The following is a 22,065-nucleotide window of genomic DNA, read 5'->3' on the forward strand; positions in this document are numbered from 1 at the left end:
AGAAGATCAAGTTAGACACTCCAGAGGAGATTGCAAGATGGAGGGAAGAAAGAAGGAAGTGAGTCAAGAGTTCAGAACAAGTGAACTAGTTCTACTGTGGCAAGGCTGAGTACTTCTAAATAATGACCATTCTGGCTCTAATGAGTAATTTGAAAAAGGAAATTTGGTGTTTTTTTAACATTACAAATATTCATCTGAAAATGACTAGTACTAAGTGATTTTGCTGTCTTTTAGAGTTGGTATATAGCGACTTTGAGATTTTTACTTGATGTTTTAAAAATAACCATACAGTTTTATTAGGGTAGTTTTGATTTATTGAATTCTCTTATGTTGTTGGTACCAGGTGACAGGACAGTAAGCTGTATTACTTGAGGCTATTATTGAATACGTTTTTAGAAAACCTGATAGTAGGGGCACCTGGGTGGCTTAGTCGGTTGAACGTCTGACTTTTGCTTAGGTCGTGATCTCGCAGTTCGTGGGTTCGAGCCCCGCGTCGGGCTCAGTGCTGACTGCCAGCTCAGAGCCTGGAGTCTGTTTCAGTCTGTGACTCCCTCTCTCTCTGACCCTCCCCTGCTCACGCTGTCTCTCTCTCTCCTAGAAATGAATAAAACATTAAAAAAAAAAAAAAAAAAGAAAACCTGATAGGAATTCTTTGTAAATACTGATTACATAATGGGACCATACTCTATTCTTTGAGGGGAACCACTACATGCTACCTAATGTTAGATGATCAGTGTCAAGGCAATAGTGAGTGGGTACTGTTATTGAAAAAATATAAAATACTTTGCTATGTTTTTCCTTTGATTTTTTTTTTTCAGCAAATATTTGTTGAATGACTGCAGTATGCTAGATATAGGGAGTACAACAGTAATACATGGGTTTATCCTTAATTGTAAAAAGACCAAGAATTCTTTCCTATAAGTAATGCCTAAGAAATTTGGGCCTTACCATGTGACTGTGGCTTTATGCTTATTAGGGAAGAAAATTTAACAGATGTCTAGGTAGGATATACTTATGAAACATCCCAGTAGGACACTGTTTTACTGTCTTAGAAAGGAATATATTTCATCCTGAAGCTGAAACTAAGGTGGAACTCCTAGAATAGTCCAATGCATTTTTAAGTCAAATGGTATTTTTCTGGAATTAAAAAATGAAGAGAGCCTGAGATGAAAAAGGGGATCATTCTCTTCCTAGGTCAAGAAAGATATTTGAAACTCTTTTGACTGGCAGGTCAAATATTTTACTTTGTTCAGCTTAATTTAAGTTTTTAGTTTATTTTTAAATTCAGCATTTTTATGTGTAATGAATTATATGAGACTGTGTGTACTTTATGAAAAAAAGAATGTTAGTAAAATTATAGGTATTCATTATCTCCACTACCATCATCCTCAAAGCCTTGGATATATGTGTGATAAGCTTGATCAGATGCTCAGAAAACAGGAAAACATGACATGGCGTGTTTTATTAGTTTGTTAATACAGGCCTTGGATACAGTGTGAGGTTGGGAGTAAATGTGCCAATGAAAAACACCCTAGAGTTATCTTAATGCTTTTATACAATACTCACTGTCTTATTTTTAAACTTCTTAAAATATATGTTTTTATGTTTTTATTATTTGAGTATGGTTAATACACAATGTTATATTAGCTTCATATGTACAACGTAGTGATTAAACAAGTCTGTATGTTTTGCTCACCAGAGTGTGGCTGCCGTCTGTCACCATACAATGCCATTACTACAATTACAGTGCCATTGACTGTATTCCTGTGCTGTACCTTTTAGCCCTGTGACTTAGTCTTTCCATACCTGGAAGCCTGTATCTCCCACTCCCCTTCACCTATTCTCCCCATCCCTCCACCCACCTCCCCTTTGGGAAACATCAGTTTGTTATCTGTATGTGTACAGAGAACTTTTTTTTTTTTTTTTAATTTTTTTTTAATGTTTTATTTATTTCTAGGAGAGAGAGAGAGAGACAGCGTGAGCAGGGGAGGGTCAGAAAGAGAGGGAGTTACAGACTCTGAAACAGGCTCCAGGCTCTGAGCTGGCAGTCAGCACAGAGCCCGACGCGGAGCTCGAACCCACGAACCGTGAGATCACGACCTAAGTGAAAGTCGGACGCTTAACCGACTAAGCCACCCAGGCGCCCCATGTACAGAGAACTTTTTATCTGTTTATTATTTAATTTGTTTTAATTTGCAGATTCCACAAATAAGTGAGATCATGTAGTATTTGTCTTTCTCTTTCTGACTTATTTCACTTACCATAATCCCCTCCTGGTCTTAAGTTTTTAGTTTAAATCCACTTACATGTAGTATTGTGCCAGATGTTACACTATTAGGTGAAAAAGTTAATTACTGCCCTTTAAAGCTTCAGAGGTAATTCTGAGCGAAGCCAGCATAAACATAAAGATTTAGAGCCAACTGAGAACAAGTAGAATTTAGTAGATGTGTATATTTGTTATCAGTTATTAATATTCTGTACAGAGATGGATGAGGGTGAAGGGATAATCAGAAGAATTTAATCTTTAAACAAGTAGACCCTAGCCAGTCAGCATGGACCTGGTGGATTTAATAGAATTTCAGTCTCATCTTTGGCTAACAAGTGAAGGAGTTTAGGCTGCCAGGAGAGAGTATACTAAAATGCCTTTTCTCTTTATCTGCTTGGCAGAATCTTACTATCTTGAAAGACTGTCTTAAATGTCACCTGCTTTGTCACTCTTTCTCAATTTTCATTTCCTTTATCTCCGTGCTGCCAGAGTGCTAGTCTATAACAAGATAGGAAACTTGTACCAGAATGTAAATTTATTCATTACTTTTATTATTAAAATCTTGCTAGGGAAAAGATGTCAGCTGATCTGAAAATTTTTCTTGTTGATGTACACTCTGGCATCAGTGTGTGGACTGGCTGCCAGTCCATGGACCAACATACTGTAAAGCACTGTTCACTACCTCATTTGTGAATAGTAGCTTATTGATACAACCACAGAAGCATGTGTTGCATTATATTACAGTTGACTCTTGCTTGTCTTGGGCATCTTTGATTCTGCTGCACTTTGCAGTGTGCCTGGGGTTAGTATGTTGAGAATAAATACTTGTTGATGAAATTTCTTTTTTTGTTGTTGTTGATTGAATTTCTGTTAAACGGTGCAGAGTAGGAAGACCCAGTCTTGGTATGAAGGGAGCCAATTGCATTGTCAAACTTAGAAATCAGAGTAGTTAGGACCATGATGTGGTTTGACATGGTGAAGAATTTTGAAGCGCTGTGTATTGAAGCACTTTGCTTTCTTTAGCTGGCTTCTTTTTGATAACCATTTTTTTCTCCTCACAAACCCCAAAGTATATGGGTGTTTTTTGTTTGTTCGTCTTGTTTTACTTCTTTGTTTTTGTCAATTGGTTGTAAATTTTTCTTATTTTACACAGAGGAATAGTAAAACAAGAAAAGTTAACTCTGCTTTCTGTCTGATATTTAGTTTTCGAAGAGCCAGAGGTACCAGTGTTGAAGATTGTGTCCTGCCAAATGGGATGGAAATGAGCTGACTGGTGAAACACTTGGATATTCCCCTCACTACTTCGCCCTGACTTTGATCATTTGGAAGTTAGTGTAGCTCAGTGGTGCCAGCCTCTTTCATAAGTGTTTAATTCTTTTGAGGGGAATGAAAATGGCTGCTAGTCAGCAAAGATTCTTTTTTTAAATATTTTATTTATTTCTAGGAGAGAGAGAGAGAGACAGCGTGAGCAGGGGAGGGTCAGAGAGAGAGGGAGTCACAGACTGAAACAGGCTCCAGGCTCTGAGCTGGCAGTCAGCACAGAGCCCGACGCGGGGCTCGAACCCACGAACCGCGAGATCATGACCTAAGCGAAAGTCGGACGCTTAACCGACTAAGCCACCCAGGCGCCCCTAGTCAGCAAAGATTCTAAAGCAACTAAGAAGTTAACTAAGTAAACTTAGTTGTTGAATTTCCCAAGTTTTGAGTTCACTTAAGTCAGTAGGAAGGGTCTGAGATGAGTTTCTGATTTGCCAGCTTTGGTTCTCTTATCTGTAGTGACTGCATAAACTGAATCATTATATGAACTTTGGGAGTATTAGACCATTATTAACTTAACAGTCATCACCTTCAGTGACTCTGTGCTGTAAGTCTTACTGTTTTACTCTCTCACATTCCTTCCCTCTTTCTTAGCCTGTAGGAGAAGGACCTCATCTAGTCTGGAGGAGTGTTGCTTGGCAAAGGGCCATTGAGCTGAACTCAGATCTAACTAGGAAAAGATGAGGGGAGGCAGAGAGTAGTGTCCAGATGGACTGGCATGTTCACGGGACCTGAGTATAGGTGAGAGATGATAGAACCTCTTAAAAGATGGCAGTGTTAAGGACAGAGTAGGTATAGAACATTTGGGAGATAAATGGGCACTCTTTGGTGATTGAGGAAACAGGTTTTGAGGAGACTTGGTGAATCTGAAAGGTGAATCCTGGAAGAGGGTTTGGAGATACGATTTTGGACATTGTTGCATATGAGGAGACTCTAAGATACCTGTTTGAAGATGTTGCATATATATTGGGACTTGGACTGGACTGGTTTGGATGTAGATGTTTTTAAATCATGAAATTACAAGTGTGAAGACATTCTCCACAGAAGGACAGAGAGGATAGAGTGAAAGGAGAAGGGAGTCTAACAGAACAAAAACCAACAAGATTGCTGAGTTGAGACCCAGAGAAGTATATGTGCTGCCGAAGCGAGCACAAGACCCAGAGAAGTAGAAGAGAACTGAGAACATGACATGTCATAGAAGCCAAGAGAGGGGAGAATTTCAAGAAGGAAAATGTGGTTAGTATTAGCAGCGTAGTTTGCTGTGGAAAGGTTAAATAAAACAACAAAAGGTGATTATTTGATTTTGTGACAGGTGGGGCCTCCTTGATGTGGCACAGGTGACTGATTGCTCCTTCACTCTTCTCTGAGTTTCCTGCCGTCTGTCTACACAGATCTCTGCAGTTCTAACACCCTCCCCAGTGATTCCTAACAAGATGGGTTGCAGTTGCCTTTGCCACCGCCCTTGGCATATTTGATGCTCCACCTGAAGTGTGTATACTTTGAATTCCCCTGACCTTTTGAGACTCAGAGATTATAATAGTTCATTCAGTACTTTTTTATATTCAGATTTCTGGTGTCCTTCACCTGCATGCATGCAATATTAGCCACTTACTTTCATGGTCACTCTCTGGATCTTATATTCTGGACTTTTTGTCCTGAAAATCTTAAAGTTGGGCATACCCCTCTTTTTATAATTTTTTAAAAAACTTATTTATGAGAGAGAGACAGCATGAGCAGGGGAGGGTCAGAGAGAGAGAGGGAGACACAGAATCTGAAGCAGGCTTCAGGCTCTGAGCTAGCTATCATCACAGAGCCCGACATGGGGCTCGAACCCACGAACCGTGAGATCATGACCTGAGCCGCAGTTGGACGCTTAATTGACTGAGCCACCCAGGCGCTCCTTTTTGTAATTTTTTAAGGTTTTTATTTTTTATTTTATTTTTAAGTAATCTCTACACCCAGTGTAGGGCTTGAACTCACACCCCAAGATCAAGAGTCACATGCTCTACTGACTGTGCCAGCCAGGCACCCCTGGGCGTACTCTTCTTTGATCATAACCTCCATTCTATCCAGCTGTCACTGTTACCTCTGCCTGGTCTTGAACTAGTTGAGACCTCCCATCCCTTACCCCCTTTACTTCTGTCATCCCCTCTGTCTTCCCTTCACTCCAGCTCCTCTGGTTAATATCCCAGCTCCTTTTTCCTTCATCCTTCATTGTAGCCACCTGGCAGAAAAAAAAAAATCTCAGCTCTGGCTCAGGTGCTAAGTGACGTTCAATAAAAGCACACAGTTGAAGTGTTCTCTGCAAGTGAATGCTCAGCAGTGCTATCACACTTAAGGAACTGACTTGACTCAATGAGGTTATGTTATTTACTTAGTATTTGTTCTTTGTTGTGCAAAATTAGATGTTACTGTAGGTGTACATTTCTTGGTTATATAGGTGACTATGTAGAATAAAATTTCAACAGATTTGTTAAACTGATTTTATTTATTTTAGCCAACTAAGATGCCCATGAAAACAGCTCCTCAAAGTGGCAGTCAGGATTCTGTAATGTGGGCTTAACATGTATTTTCTGATTCTTTCTGCATTTCTTTCTCCTAGGAGCTCTTTATCCCCTAGCAAGACTTGTTATTAAGCATCTCTCAAACAGGTTTTCTGACCTTTCAGGCTCAGTTTTGCTCATGTGGTTACTTCTAGAAAAGTCTTACCTTCTCTGTCTTTGAGCTCTGCCCTTAGACCAGCTGAAATCCTGCTGCTTGAGGGCTTTTCCCCCCCATCTTGCTACAGGACTATATTGTCCTTCTTTTCCGTATGCCACTTTAGTACAGATGTCCCTTATGATCCTATTATTGAACTTTGCATTTGTGTCTTTAAAAAAAAAAACACCAAATTATAGTCTTTAGAGACATAAATATGTGGCTGTTTTATCCCCTGATGCTGTAGATCTAAAGGATGCTTGTAAATGTTGGTATATGTTTATGGGGCTTGAAAATGTTTTTATTATGGGTGTAATTCTCTTTTGGTACATCCAAGTAAGTGGTTGTAGAAATGTTGCTGAGATTCATATTTTAATTCATGTTTTAAACAATACCTTTGTCTTTTTTATTTATTTATTTTTTACCTTTGTCCTTTTTACAGAAATTGGGCAGATATGTGTTGATCTGATTAATAGTTGTGGTTGGAAATCAGTAATAATAGCTAATCGTACTTAAACTGCGGTGGTTTTGAACATTAAATTCTCACCACATAGGACAGACAATCACTAGACAAGGCAAATCGATCTGTCTCTCTGAATGCATTTCTTTCTAAAGTAGCTTTCTCCACATGACTATGAACTATACCCTCTTGTGGTTATGTGTAAATAGTGCTTTAGCATTTGAAGGTGAAAACCAGCTTAGGTACCAGGTATAAAATCGCTGGTAGAAGGTTGGTTTGATATTCTAACGTTAGCAAGACGTCCTAGTGACCTTTGAATTTATGTTAACATGTGTTATGATACCATTGACTAACTTCTTGCTAATCAGTTAAATTAAAAGTTAGAGATAAACATTCAGTATTTCAAAAGGCAAACATTATATATGGCTGAGGTCACCAAAAACTTAGATGAGTAGACACTTGCCTTTCCGACTCTCACACTAATATGAGCTATAAGGTAAAATATATGTGAGGTGGCTGTGAGACCATAGACAACTAAAGGCTGAATTTTAGCCACATAGGGATAATAATGACTGGTTAAGGTGTACTTGGAATCTTTGGAAGGCAGTCAGGGCTATGAGTTTGTTTTACAAAACTTCTTCTAAGAGGTATAGTGCTCGCTTACCCTTCTTCCCCATTTATTTTAAGGTATGCTATATATACAGTGAAATTCATTTTTTTTAATGCATAATTCTGACAGATGTATATAGTCGTGTAATCACCACCACAGTCAAGGTATAAAACTATCCCACGATCCCCCCAAATCCCTCGTGGCCATTGTGGTCAGCTTCTACCCCCAGCTCTACCCCTGACAGCCACTTCATCTGTTCCCCGTTGCTGTGTTTGTATCTTTGCAGGATACCATGTAAATGAATCATACAGTGTGTGGCATTTTGAGTCTGACTCTTTTGCTTAGTACAGTGCATTTAAGATTATTTATATTGTCGTATGTGGCAGTGGTTCGTCTGTTTCTGTTGTTGTGCTCCTCTATGGAGGTACCACAGTTTGTTCAGTTACTTCTCAATTGAGGGACATTTGGGATGTTGCCAGTATTTGGGGATTATGCGTAAAGCTTTTGTAAACATTGATATACAGGTCTTTGTTTTTGTTTAGACTTTTTTGTCCTTGAGTAAATACCTGAGTGGGATTGATTTGTCATAGGAGAAGCATATGTATAACTTTATAAGAAGCATGTGTTTAACTTTATAAGGGACTGCTCTTAGGATGCAAGTTTGTAAATCAAGATATGCCTCGCTGGGCATGGACAGCATTCAGATCAAAGAGGATGGCTAGGATGCAGTGGTACTTGCATAGGTTAGGATTCCATTACTGTTTCAGTAAATGGAATAGCAACCTTACTATCTTAACTTAGCACAAAGAGGTCTATTTTTCCCAAGTGGGAAAAAAAGTTTGGGCTACAGTTGTGCTTAGCAGTACCATTAGGTGCATTTCCTTGCTTGTGGCTCCTTAGTAAGTGGCTTTCATCTTCACATCCACTAGGAGGTTCCTGCATACCCAAATATTAAGCCCTCATTCTGGGCAAGATGACCAGAAAAAGGTAAAAGACACACAAAACTGACTTTGCCTCTTTTTTCATTGGCAGAACAATATCTTTGTTTTTAGGTCCAACCAGGAGACTTCCACGTAGCTCTCATCGGCTGTAAGTGGGTTGCTTCACCACTTTTAGTAATGAGAGAGTTGATGGAACATCCTCAAATGGAATAGTTGAGGAAGAGGGGAGAATAGACAGTTAGTAGTGTTTACGTTGGTGCTTGGCGGCCAAATTTAAAGCTCCTTGAATTTCAAAACTCTTAAGTGGTATTTAGAAGCAGCTCTACCCTGAATAAAGGATGAACTTGAACAGGTGTTTACTATGCTTATTTGTGATGATTTTTATGTTGGATAGGTGGGGGCAGAGGGGATCAAGTGTAGTTCTAGTTTCTAGAATGTAGGCTGAAAGGATCCTGCGATAATGGACAGAGATGCCTTGGAAAAGCAAGGGCAAACCGATGGAGTGAATAAATGAAGTTACAGATTTGTGAAATACAGAGGTGTTTAAAGAGAATGAGGGTATCGGGTGGGGATGACAATTTGGGATGAAGTTTATACCTGTGATGTTGCCTTATTAATAAAGTGCTCTGAAATGATCTCTTGGCACTTGCTGATTCACCTGAGCTTATTCCCTAGCTTGTTTCTCAAGTTCTTTCTCTTAAAATATTCATATATTATTTCTGTAACTGTACTGTATTAATAAAAAGTATGGGAAACATTTCTTTTTTGGTACATTTGATAGATTTCTTAAGAATACATTAATATTGTAACTAACAGTTTTTAAAAACCAATTATAAAAATACATTTACTTTTTAAAATTCTATCATTCTCGTTTTAAAAAATGTCATTTGAAGACCTAAAAAGAATAACTGTCACATCAGTATGGCGGAATAATCCTTAGGTCTTGACTTTTATCTTTTGAGTGCTACATTCTTTCTAAGGAAGGCACTGTATTTGACATGCAGGAAAGACAGCCTTTATGTAATTGCAATGTTAAAAACGTTGTAAAAGATTTTCATAGAGTAAGAAATTTACAGTTGGAAGAAAAGGCTAAAGATTTGCTTTATCTTTAAAGGAAGTTCATCTTTGCTTTTATTCCTTTAGCCAGCCAAACTTGGAGATGCCCACTGGCATCTTTAAGGCTTCCTGGGGCACCTGGTGGCTCAGTAGGTTGAGCATCCAACTCTTGATTTTGGCTCAGGTCATGATCTCACAGCTCATGGGATCAAGCCCCATGTTACACTCTGTGCTGACAGCATGGAGCCTGCCTGGGATTTTCTGTCCTCTCTCTGCCCCTCCTCTGCTTGCATACGCATGCTGCACGTTCTCTCTCTCAAAATAAAAAACCAGAAAACAAATTTAAGGCTTTCTGCTAACAACCTTCAACCCAGCCTTCCAGAAGCAATTCTTTCTTAATTCCAGGCCGTTGAGGTATAAACGCTGTGATTTGGTATTCTAGAAAACAGAATCTATCTGAAAACAGTGGTGGAAGTTTGCTAGAAACTTTGAAACATATTTTATAGTAGGTAGGGAGTCCACTAGGTGGAGTAGTTATGTGATAATGTATTTCAGTAGTTACTGTGGTGCTGAAGAAATTCTTTAAATTGTATCCCCAGTTCTTTCAGAATTCCGACAGAGGGGGGGTCTGCGTCTAAAAAGTGCTACATCTTTTTGAAGTTCAGAAAGACTTTGAAATAAAAATACCATAGTATGGCTTACGTTGAAGCAGTTGTGGGTCAGTGCAAGTAAAGGGGGATTGTGTTTATATAGAGAATAAGCTTAAGGAAAAACTCAGTAAATGGGTGGTGATTTGAGAAGGAAAGAGTATAATATAACCAGAATGATGCGTGCTAAGATCACAGTTGGCATAGTTTTGACCATTTATTGACGGTAGTGCTTAAGGGTCCTTACTGCAGGCTTACGGCTTAGGCAAGGGGAAGACATGAAAGAGGGAGGAGAAGGAAGAAGGGCATATGGTCTCAGGGCCAGTTCCTCGTGGAGTACTGGGGAAAGATGGAAGTACAGGGAAAAAGTGATTTTAGCAGATAAAAACAGAGAAACCAACTGTGAAAATGGCACTTGTCAAAGTTCATACTACCCATTGTCTAGCAGGAGATACTGGACTAAGTTTTATCTGTATGTAAGTGTGCAGTGTAAGACAGCTAGTGATTCTCCGCCCCCCCCCCCCCCCCCCCCCCCCCCCCCCCCCCCCCACCGCCGCGAAGTCTTTGGATTATTTCAGGTGTACTTTAGGAATCTGAACTGTTTTTATTTTTTTAATCAAAGCTCCAAACTTTCTTATTCTTGTGTTTCAGTACTAATGTTGCTGTATATGTAATAGGGTCTTAGGTTTCTGGTTTTCCTTTTTTTTTTTTTTGGATAATTTGCTTCCTAGTGCCCTTGTTTTTCCTAGTTTTAAGTCTTGGGGTGCTGTGTAAATAGGAATGGTATATATTTTGGAAGAGGGTTTTATTAACTCAAGCACTGAAAGGTGGAGTCTTACAGCTTTCCAAGGGATAGTGAAAGACCCCTTACCTTTAAGAAAGTGTTACTTTAGTATCTACCAGAAAGAGAATAAGTGAGCTGTTTTTAAAAACTTCCACCAAAGGAGTTTGCACAACTTCCTGGATGTCTTAAGGAAGTCTTTCTTAGATCTCCGTAAAATCCACTTGCATTCTTTACCTCTGGGAAGCACGTAGGTAGCATCTGTCTGCTTGTTCATGGTCCACTGTAGTACCAAGTCTTTATTGTTTAGCATATGGCTCAGCATGGTAAGGGGCTGCAACATTCAGAAGAATGTTGAAGAAACATTTGTAGTAAGAAGAAGGGAATTTTGGAGATGTGAAGGGTGTTGAATAGCTGTGAGTTGCTCGCCTAGACACTGTGGGGCCTGTGCAAGTCATCACTGTTTTTCTCAACGTTTCTGCTTCTGCATATTTCTGTCTTCCGACTGAGACCATCTGGCTACCATCCTTTCTGTAAGAGCGTTTATTGTCATTTCTCTTCCTCTTTTAAAGGCTGCAAATAGTTCTAGTTCTTTTCATCTTTCTTGAGAGGTTTTTATTTTTCACCCTGTTAATCATCTTTGAATCTCTTCTGAATCTCTTCCAAGTTTTATTTTTCCTCAGCCTTCCTTTTCAGTTTAGGAGCACGAAACTGAACACAGTGCCCTGAGAGTTTCTGACCACTTCTGAATATCATGAGGGGAAGATTTCACACTTATACATATGCCAGACTCCATTTCACATAACCTTAGATTATGTTTGCTTTCCAAAAGTCCAGTCATATGGTGCAGACTGGCTGTCAGATTTTTATCTTCTATGACCTTGATCTTTTCCTCTTAGGTTTATTTATAGCTTGTACATTCATCATCTTTTATTTATGGAGTTTACTTTCCTTGGCCGAATAGATTGCTTTGCACTGTCCTCATTGAAATTCATTGCCTTTTTTCTGATTATTTCACCACTTACTCAATGTCATTTCCATTCTTATCTTCCAGTGTGGCCAACCCAAAGGCTTCATACTGTCTGTGCCATTCAGATGGCATCAGTGATGCAGATGTTAAAAAAAAAAAGGTGGGGGGGGGAGTGGGGGTGGAAACAATGTCCTAGAAACTATGGCAGAACACAATTTGTTGATATGTCTTAAAATATTTACTCTGATGACCAACCAAGCTGAGTGGTAGAGAGCTGTCTCTGTTCCCCCTCTGTCTTTGCTTTTTTTTTTTTTTTTTTTTTACATTCCTAGGATCTGTTCCCTTCACCACCAGAGTTTGCATCTCCGCACAGCTGTGCCAAGGAACAAAGAAAGCTTTGTCAGAGCAATTCATCTTGCACATTGGTGTCAGATTTAATCTTAATCACTGCCTTACACATATCTTTCCCTGTTCACAACTTTCAGTGGCTCCCTACTGCCACTGAAATAAATACAAACTTTCTAGTCTGGTATTCAAGGCATGTTTAATGGCCTCAGCCTCCCTTTCTGTCTGATTGCTTGTAACTGTTTCCTAGAGAATGAACCACTTGCTATTCCCTGGATAGCTTGCATACTTTCTGAGGCCTTGGTTTGTTTGTATTGTTTATTCTGCTTAGAACACTTAAGTTTTCCCATCTGATTTCTGTTTATTCTGTGTAAGACCAATTTCTTTCATTTTTCTTTCTGGATTTCTCCTGTTAGATATGAGCATTTCTTCCCAGCCAGTCTTTGTACTCTTTGGGGTACTTTTATTATTTGTTGCCTTTTGTTATACTTATTTGTGTGCTTTTCTTATCCTTCCTGGTAGATTACTTTTTTTGAGAACTATTTCTTCCTCATTTTGGTAACTTTGGGTTTACGTAGTATATATTTGCATAAATAAGTGCATAGACTTACATTTTTAAAATAGTATTTATGGGTAAATGGCAGATAAATGAACTATATCAGTTTGAGCATATTTTATGATATATTTAATTCAAATTCTAGTATAAGCTCCTTACCTATTTATCAGCTAGTAACAAAGTTTGAGGACTGATAGCTGGTCTACTTGAGTCGCATTGTCACAGTCTACTTTTTTCCCTTAAAAAAATTCTAAAAAGAATTGAAGGTTTAAAATGATTTATTGTATTATTCAATAAATAGAAATTGCTAAATGCAGTAATTGCTTAATTGGATAATTAAATTTATACTCTAAAAGCCCTTTTATAATTGATTTTTATTGTTTTCTAGAAACTATCCAACTCTGGCCAATATTGAAAGAAAGAAAAAGTTAAAACTTGAAAAGGAAAAGAGAGGAGCAGTTTTGACAACGACGCAGTATGGGTAAGTTTCTTAAAATCGCTTGCATTCTCTATGCTTATTTTATTTTTTTGAATGTTTATTTCTTTATTTTGAAAAAGCGCACGCACACGTATGTGCACAAGCTGGCGAGGGGCGGAGAGAGAAGGTGAGAGAGAATCCCTAGCAGATTCCGTGCTGTCAATGCAGACCCGGACACAGGGCCTGAACTCACAAACCATGAGATCATGACCTGTGCCAAAATCAAGAGTCAGAGGCTTAATAGACTGAGCCACCCAGGTGCCCCAACTCAATGCTTATTTTAAATGAGTGTGTTTAAAATTAACAAACAAGAGCATACACCAAAATCTTAAAATTTCTACATTCCTAATTCTTGAATCTTTGCTTTTATAACTTTTTAACTTCAGAATTTAAGTTATATTTGTAAACAAATAATACCCCATATTTATATGGTTTTCAAAACGACTCATTGTTAATAAGTCTTTTCTGTCTTTGCCTCTGAGCTAAAGTTGTCCTTGCCAGAGGCAACCTTTTTTTCCTTTCAGAGATACTTCATTTGTATACAACACATAAGATTGTACTCTTTTTTTTTTTTTCTCTCCTTTTTTGGCACTATTTCTATACCTTGGTTTTTTAGCCATGATATATTTGGAGATTGTCCCATATTGATAAATAACAAGCCTCCTCATTCTTCAAGGACATATAGAACCCTAAAGGTGTCTCACAGAGGTTTATTTCTTTTCTAGAACCAGTTTCCTGCTGACAGATACTTAAGTTTTTACCAATCTTTTACTAATAAAAATTTGCCATTATGCCCTGTACATACATTTTACACATGTGCAAGTATTTCTAAGGATGGATTCCTGAAAGTGGATTTGCTGAGTCAAAAGATATAATGTGTATTTGCATATTAATGGCTGACTGTCAAATAACTGTAGTTAACTCTCCCACCAGCAGTGTATGAGACATCCTTTTTTCCCCAGTGCCTCACCTTCATAGAATTTTGTTCAGAATTTTGCCCATTTCATTTTTTACTGAAGTTTATTTTTAACATAAATCAAAATCTGTAAATCTCAAACGTACAACTCGGGTTTATACACATGTACACATATACACATACACCTGTACATCAGTGTAACCTGCACACACATTAGCATACAAAATGTCTTCACTTCATAAATCTCTCTTAAGCTCTCCCTAGTTCAATGCCTTTCTGCAAAGATGACCTCTTTTCTGATTTCTATCATCACAGATTTATTTTGCCTGCTCTTGGAACCTAATATAAGTAGAATCATATAATATATATTCTTTGGTGTGAGATTTCTGTGGTTCAGAATTATTTTGTGCTATTCATCCGGTTTATGTGTAGCTGTGAACTGTTTATTCTTATTGTTGTGTTGAACTCATTTGTAAGAATATCCATTCTACTGTTGGACATTTGGGTTGTTTCCAGTTTGGATTATTAAGAATAAGCTATTACTAATGAATATATTTTTTTTAAGTTTATTTATTTATTTTGAGAGAGAGAAAATCTCTCAAATGCTTTGTACTGTCAGTGCAGAGCCTGATGCAGGGTTTATATGTCTTTTGGGGACATAAGTGCTCATTTTCACTGGTCATATGTATGCTGGATCATTGGGATCATTGGGCATCTATATGTTTAGCTTTAATAGATAAAGCTGAACAATTTTCCATAATGGTAGTACCAATTTACACTCCTACTGATTGTGTATCTAGTTGCTGTGTCTCCTGGCTAATGCTTAATTATACTTTTTCCTCATGTCATACCATTTCTTTCTTGACTAATGATGTTTGATACCTTTTTTAAAAGTTTAAAAAAATTTTTCTAAGTTTATTTTGAGAGGGAGAGAGCAAGAGAGAGCATGTGAGTGGGGAAGGGGCAGAGACACCATTTGAGCCACCAAGGCACCCCAAGTAGGCTTTCATGTTGTTAGCATGGAGGCTGACATGGGCTCAGTCCAGTGAACTGTGAGATCGTGACCTGAGTCGAAATCGAGTCAGATGCCTAACCAACTGGGTCACCCACATTGCCCCCATTTTTATTTTTAAAAAAGGTTTATTTATTTATTTTGAGAGAATGTGAGTCGGAGGGGCGGAGAGAGGGGAGAGAGAATCCCGAGCAGATTCCATGCTGGCATTACAGAGCCCAACGTGGGGCTTGAACTCACAAACCATGAGTGAGCCAAAATCAAGAGTCTGGACCCATAACTGACTGAGCCACCTAGGCACCCTCCCCCCCCCCATTTTTATTTTAAGGAGAAGGCACGAGAGTGCATGAGCAGGGAGGAAGGGCAGAGAGGGGAGAGAGAAAATCTGAAACAGGCTCCACGCTCAGTGCAGAATCTGACGCAGGACTTGATTCCACAACCCTAGGATCATGACCTGAGCCCAGATCAAGAGTTGGATGCTCAACTGACCAAGCCACCCAGATGCTGCTGATGTTGGAAACCTTGTTATATGCTTATCACCCGTTTTGGTATTTTCTTGTGAAGTGCCAGTTCAAGTTTTTGGCCAGTTTTTAATTGCTTTCTTGATTTGTAGGAGTTATTTACTCAGATACAGATCCTATTTTGTATATAGGATACAGATCCTACATACAGAGTGTATTTATATATGCGCAAATATTCCCTCACAATTTGTGACTTGCCTTTTTACTCTCTTCATGAGTATCCTTTTTTCCCTAATAAAATAGCAAGTATTAATTGCTCAGACCTCTGGGGCCAGCTGGAGTTCAGTTAAACATATCCGCTGATCTTGACAAAGTTCAGTCACAGGGAGCTTGCTTAGCTCCCTGATCTAGCCTGGCTGATGGCTGGGATACCTACCTATCTACCATTTCTGGAACTCTTCATTCGTTAACGAGGACCCGTCTTTTCATCTAAAAGGGTTTTCCTTTTGCCTGAAAGACTTTGACATTTCTTGTAGCGAAGAACTGCTAGAGGTAACTTCTTTCAGCTTTTGTGTGTCTGAAAAGTTTTTTGTTTGCCTTTCTTTTTGTATCCCTTTTCTCTTTTCCTTTTTTGAGAGAGAGAGAGAAAGAGATCAAGCGAGCATGTAGGTAGGAGAGAGGGACAGAGGGAGAGAGAGAATCTTAAGCAGAGGCTCCATCCTCAGTGCAGAGCCTGGGAAGGGGCTCGATCCCACAACCCTGGCTGGGATTGTGACCTGAGTTGAAATCAAGAGTCGACACTTGACCGACTGAGCCACCCAGTGCCCTAATTTCTTCTTTAATATGTCCTTTTTTTTTCATTATTTCCCTCCTTGCCCCCTTTTGGAATAACTGAATAATTTAATATTCTGTTTCCCCTCTATTAGCTCTTTAGTTTTAATTCATCCTTTATCTCTCCACTTCATGTACATCTACACTTTTACTTTGTCTAAGTATTTTTAAATGTTGATGAAGTAAACTTTTTTATTTATTTATTTTTAATGTTTTATTTACTTTTGAGAGAGCACAAGCAGGGGAGGGGTAAAGGGAGGGGGACAGAGGATCTGAAGTAGGCTCTGCACTGACAGCAGCAAGCCCGATGGGCTTGAATTCACCAACTGCGAGATCAAGACCTGAGTTGAAGTCAGATGCTCAACCTACTGAGCCACCCAGACACCCCTAAACTTTTCCTTGTAAATGAATTGTCAGGCAACGGTGTAAAGGAACTACTCCTTCAAACATGGGAGCAGTGGAAATACCAGATATACCACTTTTCAATGATGTCTTATTGATCTCATCAGTTAAAGTTCATTTTAGGGGCACCTGGCTGGCTCAGTCAATAGAGCATGAGTTCTTGATCTTGCGGTTGTGAGTTTGAGCCCCACGTTGGGTATCGTGATTACTGGAAAAATAAAATAAAATCTTAAAAAATCATTCTAACTCATAGTTATTAGTGAATACCTTAAAAATGATCATTTCGAAGTCATCTGTGGTGAGGTGCTGTAGGAGCAGAATATAGGGAAGGCATCTGAATGGGAGCCTACAGAAAGTGTCATCTCTTCATCAACCTCATGGGGACTGTGAGCCAGACGCAAGACTCTAACCTTGTTTTATCTGTGTTGACACTGTTGAGGCCTGATGTCTGCGGTTGCACGTTGGAAATTGGTCCATGGTTTTCTGCAAAATTTGGAGTGTATATATGATTTTTTGGAATGAGATTTTGGAAGGATTATGGCAACCCTAAAAGAATTAAGAATCTTTGGATTGTGAAACTATTAACTGAATATGCTGGTTTAGCAGATTATTTAGAAAATGTTATGGTAGTAACTACCATTTATCAAGAGCTCAGTGTGGCACTTTATATTCTATGTCTCTGTGATCCCCTTTCTACAAACAAGAGATTAAACAGACTCAGGGATATTAATTTTGTACAAGAAGCACAGCTAGTAAGTGCCAAAATTGGGATTTGAGCCCAGATTTCTAATTTCTATATTCCTAACTGTAGCCTCCATTATTAATGAAAAAAAAAAAAAAAGAATTCTGCTGGTAAATGACAAATTAGAAAAAACATGTATTTTTGTGAAAATTCAGCCCCACCAAAGGATACTTTGTATTGTCTATTGAGAATGCATAACAGACCTTTTTTTGAATTTTTTTCCCTACCCATAGCTTACATTAGAACATGCTTGTATAAGCATTTTTTTTCTTCTAAGAGGAGTAAATGTAGTCATTGAGAGGGCACTTGATTTGAGATAGCTGTGAAATTGTGTGCAGTCTATGATCTTTAAGTTTATCCTCTAATAAAGTGAAGAGAGTAGTACCTATCTAGTTAATTTCAAAGAGTTGTCATGAAGATCAAACAAGGCAGCGTATTTGTAAATGCGTCAGAAACGTTTAAGACTCCTGTAGAATGAATAGACAAGAGTTAACACACTTTATAAAGTTTAAGAAACACTTTTATGTACAATCAGAATGAAAGTTCTTCCAGTTAAGTTCACCTGCTATTGATCATACAACATAGACTATTTTCAGAGGGGTTAAAATATGGAAGGAAATGTGCATCCTGGAATTCATGAAGTGGTATTTATTGTGTGTTATTTCATTAAAGATCTGCCGTAAAGTTCTCTGTCCTTAGAAGCCACTGAGTTTATTTTCATCTCTTTAATGTAGTAGACTACAAATGATTGATTTGGTGGCTAAGTTTCTTTTTTCATTCGGTACTCTCCTTTAAATTTTTCTTGGTGCTGGAGGTGCCTGGGTGGCGCAGTCTGTTAAGTGTCAGACTCTTGGTTTTGACTCAGGTCATAATTTCACAGCTCTGAGATCAAGCTCTGTGTTGGGCTCCCCGCTGGTCATGGAGCTTGCTTGAGATTTTCTTTCCCTCTGCCCCTCCCCCGCTGTTGTTCTCTTGTGGTCTCTCTCAAAAAAAAAAATTATTTTTTTTCTTGAGAGGTCAGTGCCTTTTATATTAAGAATTGCGTTTTTCTTGCTCCAGCAAGATGAAGGGGATGTCCAGACATTCACAGATGGCAAAGATCAGAAGTCCTGGCAGGCATCACAAATGGAGAAATGACCGTGTTGGACAGAACACAGCCACTGGATCTGGCAATAGCTTGCATGATTCGAAGCCTGAAGACCCGCCTGAGGCAAATGCAGACCCTCTGGGTGTTTTGGTAAACACAGACTCTGGTAAGCTAAACAGGAAAGCAACATGTTGATATGCATACAGCCCATGGTGCTGAACTTGATTCTTCATGATGTTGTTAGTGGAGAGTTTAATGGCAAATATGTAAAAAAGTAGATGATGCTTTTCTTTTTCATTTGTAATGGGAGTGTCTTGTCAAAACCCTCATTTCAGTTCATCTTTTCTGAATCTTGGGGAGCGGGTGCATGAGGCAGACAGGGTTGGAAAGGAAGATTGTATTTATTGGTTAATTTTCATAGTATGGTGTCATCTTGGAAATTTTCTTAAGATTGTTCTGAATGTATTGATGCTGTAGATTCACAATCTTAGTTATGTTCATTTTCCCCCACCAGCAAAGTGGGTAATTCCAGTGGAAGCTAGTATTATTTATGCTGCTGAGCAAGAACATAATCTCTTTGGGTAAATAATATTATTTCATTGTATTTGATACTGTTTTTCCTCAGAACATAGAATATATTTATATGAGACTTGAATTCCCTTATTCTTTTTCAATAAGTTGAAAAATTAAAGGGCCAGAATGCTACTAACCACACAGAAATACCATCCAGCCTCTGAGGCTCCATTTTCCCTTCTGAAAAATAAAAATGTAGACGTAAATACTTTTACCATCTTTCCTTCCAATAGTGTATGTGCGTTCTCTTCTGGAATTGAGTATTATTAGTGAGTGGACTGATGTTACATTGTAAGTTTGCTAGCAGGCTCTATTCAGCTTGGAAGATAATGGCTTCTGTGATAATCACATGGCAAATTTGTTGTTTAAGTGTATATACAATGTGTTGTATGGCTTTCCTGACCTGTGGTTTTGATAAGTGTTGTCTGAGCTAGAAAGAAAAGAGCTGGGCAGTGATGTGCATCAGGCATCACTGACTGAAGTGCCTCAGCATCCACAAAACAAAAAAGATCCAATTTGTTAGTCATTCATTATATTATAAATAGAGCTATTGTCATAGAACACTGGGGGACATCTGTCTGGACACTGACATTAAGGTAGATGGGCTTCTGCTGTTGAAAAGGTAGATGTTAAAATAAGAAAAAAAAACCTGGCGTTTCAGTTGCCATGAATGATTGTTGTTAATATTTGTTTTTGAGAGTTGGGAACCATAAAGTAAGGTTTCCATTTTTTTAGGGTGACTGTTTCAACATACTGCATTTTCTTTAGGGTACGTAACCTGTAAATCTTCTTGGGGCTAGAGCATGTGATTGTGTTTTGCTTCATAAAGTCTGTAGGAAACAGTACAGGATGAAGGAGAGTAAAGGAAGAAGTTGTAGGAAAAAGCCAGATGGGAAGCTTTTACATTTAGGGTTTATACTTAACAAAGACAGCAAGACTTACAGAGGGCATTTTTTTTTTTCCACTTTTCATTTCAGTAGGGATAAACTTGAGGTCCCACATTCTGCTTGTCCAGGATTTTAATTTAGAGAAGTTTCTCCCTGTTTTCAAGAAATTCATAGTCCACTGATAAATTTTAGATTATTACATATATATTACATATATATATGTGTATTTTGGTCAAAGGGCACATGGTATGTGTGTATGAGACAATGAAGTGAGATTTACCCTAAGAAAAGTATTGCTAGGGTTTTAACAGTAAGAAAAATTATTTGAGCTGGTATTTTGTAATCATTTTAAGGTTTGATTTTATCGTCTTCATTACTTCTATCTTTCTCCTGGCATTTTTGGTTTAGAGAGGTGTTCTGGCTGCTTTTGTTAAAAAGTGGTGACTTTTCTCGAGTATTATTTTGTCAGCCAGTACAATGCCTTTAGCATAATCTTTGCAGCTGCTAAAAATGCCTGTGTTTGAACCACTGGTGGATCCAAGGGACTTGGGAATGGCTTTTTTTTTTTTTTTTTTTTTTTTTGAGATGAAAAGTCATTGTCAAGAACAGTTTTGATAGGGCCAAAAGGACAATCCCCCTTTTCAAAGTGTTATTACATATCATGGATTCCCAAAACTTACCTGAAGGAGAACAAAAGAGGGGAGCAATTGTTCATTTGTGTGAACTCCTAGCTCTTACCCATGGGGAGGCATTCAAGAACAGGGAACTTTGTGACAGTCCTGGTAATGAGTACACTGGGCATCCAGATTGTGGTTTTATCATTCTCAAATTGAAGAAACCAGGGCTTTTTGGAGAAATGATTGATTGTAGAGCTGGGACCGAGAAAATACAAAGTGAACCTAGAGCATCTTAATAGTGGCAGAAGGTAAGAAAGTGCTCAAGAAAACATCAGGATGTGGGCATATCAGAAGAATATAGGGACCAACTGGAAAATGCTGGCAAGAACCACAGTTGGAACAATTCGAGCCACAAAATAAATAATAGTAGATTATAACCCAAAGAATAAATATCTGTGAGTCCATACAGATACAAATAAAAAATGGGGAAGGAGGAACAGATCTTACACAAAAATGCTAATTGATAAATGTAGAAGAAATGAGGGAATAGAAAGTCACCATTAAAACACAACAGTAATAATTATTTCGGGCAAGACCCACTGAAGAATGGTAAAATCAGTGGCAAACTTTAATGTAAAACAGGGTATTGATACAGTTTCAAAATATCTACCCATTATTATTAGTCAAATAATACTGTGGTGGTTTTAACATATGTCCAAATTTCTTTTATATTCCTTACTCTAAGAAGGGGGAGCTTAATTCCCTTCCCCTCGAATGTGGGCTGGACTTAATAAATCATTTGAAAAACGAGAAAAATGAAAGAGAAAAATAGTAACTTTATTGCAGAGAAACCAGTCAGACCACCAAGAGATCAAGGTTAACATCACCAGTAATAAGTGATGTTGATGTCATGGACTCTTGAAATGATGTGATGAGAAGGGCACTGCCTAAAATCTATAGCCTCCATGTGATCATCAGAAAACACCAGGCAGACCCTAGCTGAGGGGCATTCTACAATGACCAGTAGTCTTCAGAATCTTCAAGTTCATGAAGGACCAGGAAATCCTGACAAATTGTCACAGATTTGGAGAAGACACAGAGAAGGAGTCATGATGACTAAATGCACTGTGACATGATGGATTGGATCCTGACATAAGAAAAGGGCATTAGTGGGAAAACTGGTGAAATTACTATATGGTCTGTAGTTTAGGTGGTATTATACCTATGTTAATTTGGTAGCTATGATAAATGTACCATGGTTTATGTATGTATGATATTAACAGTAGGGGAAACTAGATGAAGAGTATATGGAAATTCTGTGTATTATCTTTGCAACATTTGTGTAAATCTAGAATTGCTTCAAATACAAAGTTTTTTATATTAAAAAAGAAAGTCAGGAAAAGGTGTGATATG

General features: G+C 38.3%; 1 protein-coding gene across 1 annotated transcript in view; it reads left to right on the forward strand.

Moving 5' to 3' along the window:
• The window catches only part of NUFIP1 (nuclear FMR1 interacting protein 1), a 43,069-nt gene that overhangs the window by 10,410 nt on the left and 10,594 nt on the right, over positions 1-22,065 (forward strand). The window contains exons 5-7 of the mRNA XM_039254365.1: positions 1-58; positions 13,035-13,127; positions 18,548-18,741. Of these exons, the coding sequence (XP_039110296.1) occupies positions 1-58; positions 13,035-13,127; positions 18,548-18,741 (345 nt within the window). The remainder of the gene's footprint in view (positions 59-13,034; positions 13,128-18,547; positions 18,742-22,065) is intronic.

This window comes from Hyaena hyaena, unplaced genomic scaffold, assembly GCF_003009895.1.
Source record: "Hyaena hyaena isolate Hyena2069 unplaced genomic scaffold, ASM300989v1 scaffold_483, whole genome shotgun sequence".
In the NCBI taxonomy this organism is placed as follows: Eukaryota; Metazoa; Chordata; class Mammalia; order Carnivora; family Hyaenidae; genus Hyaena; species Hyaena hyaena.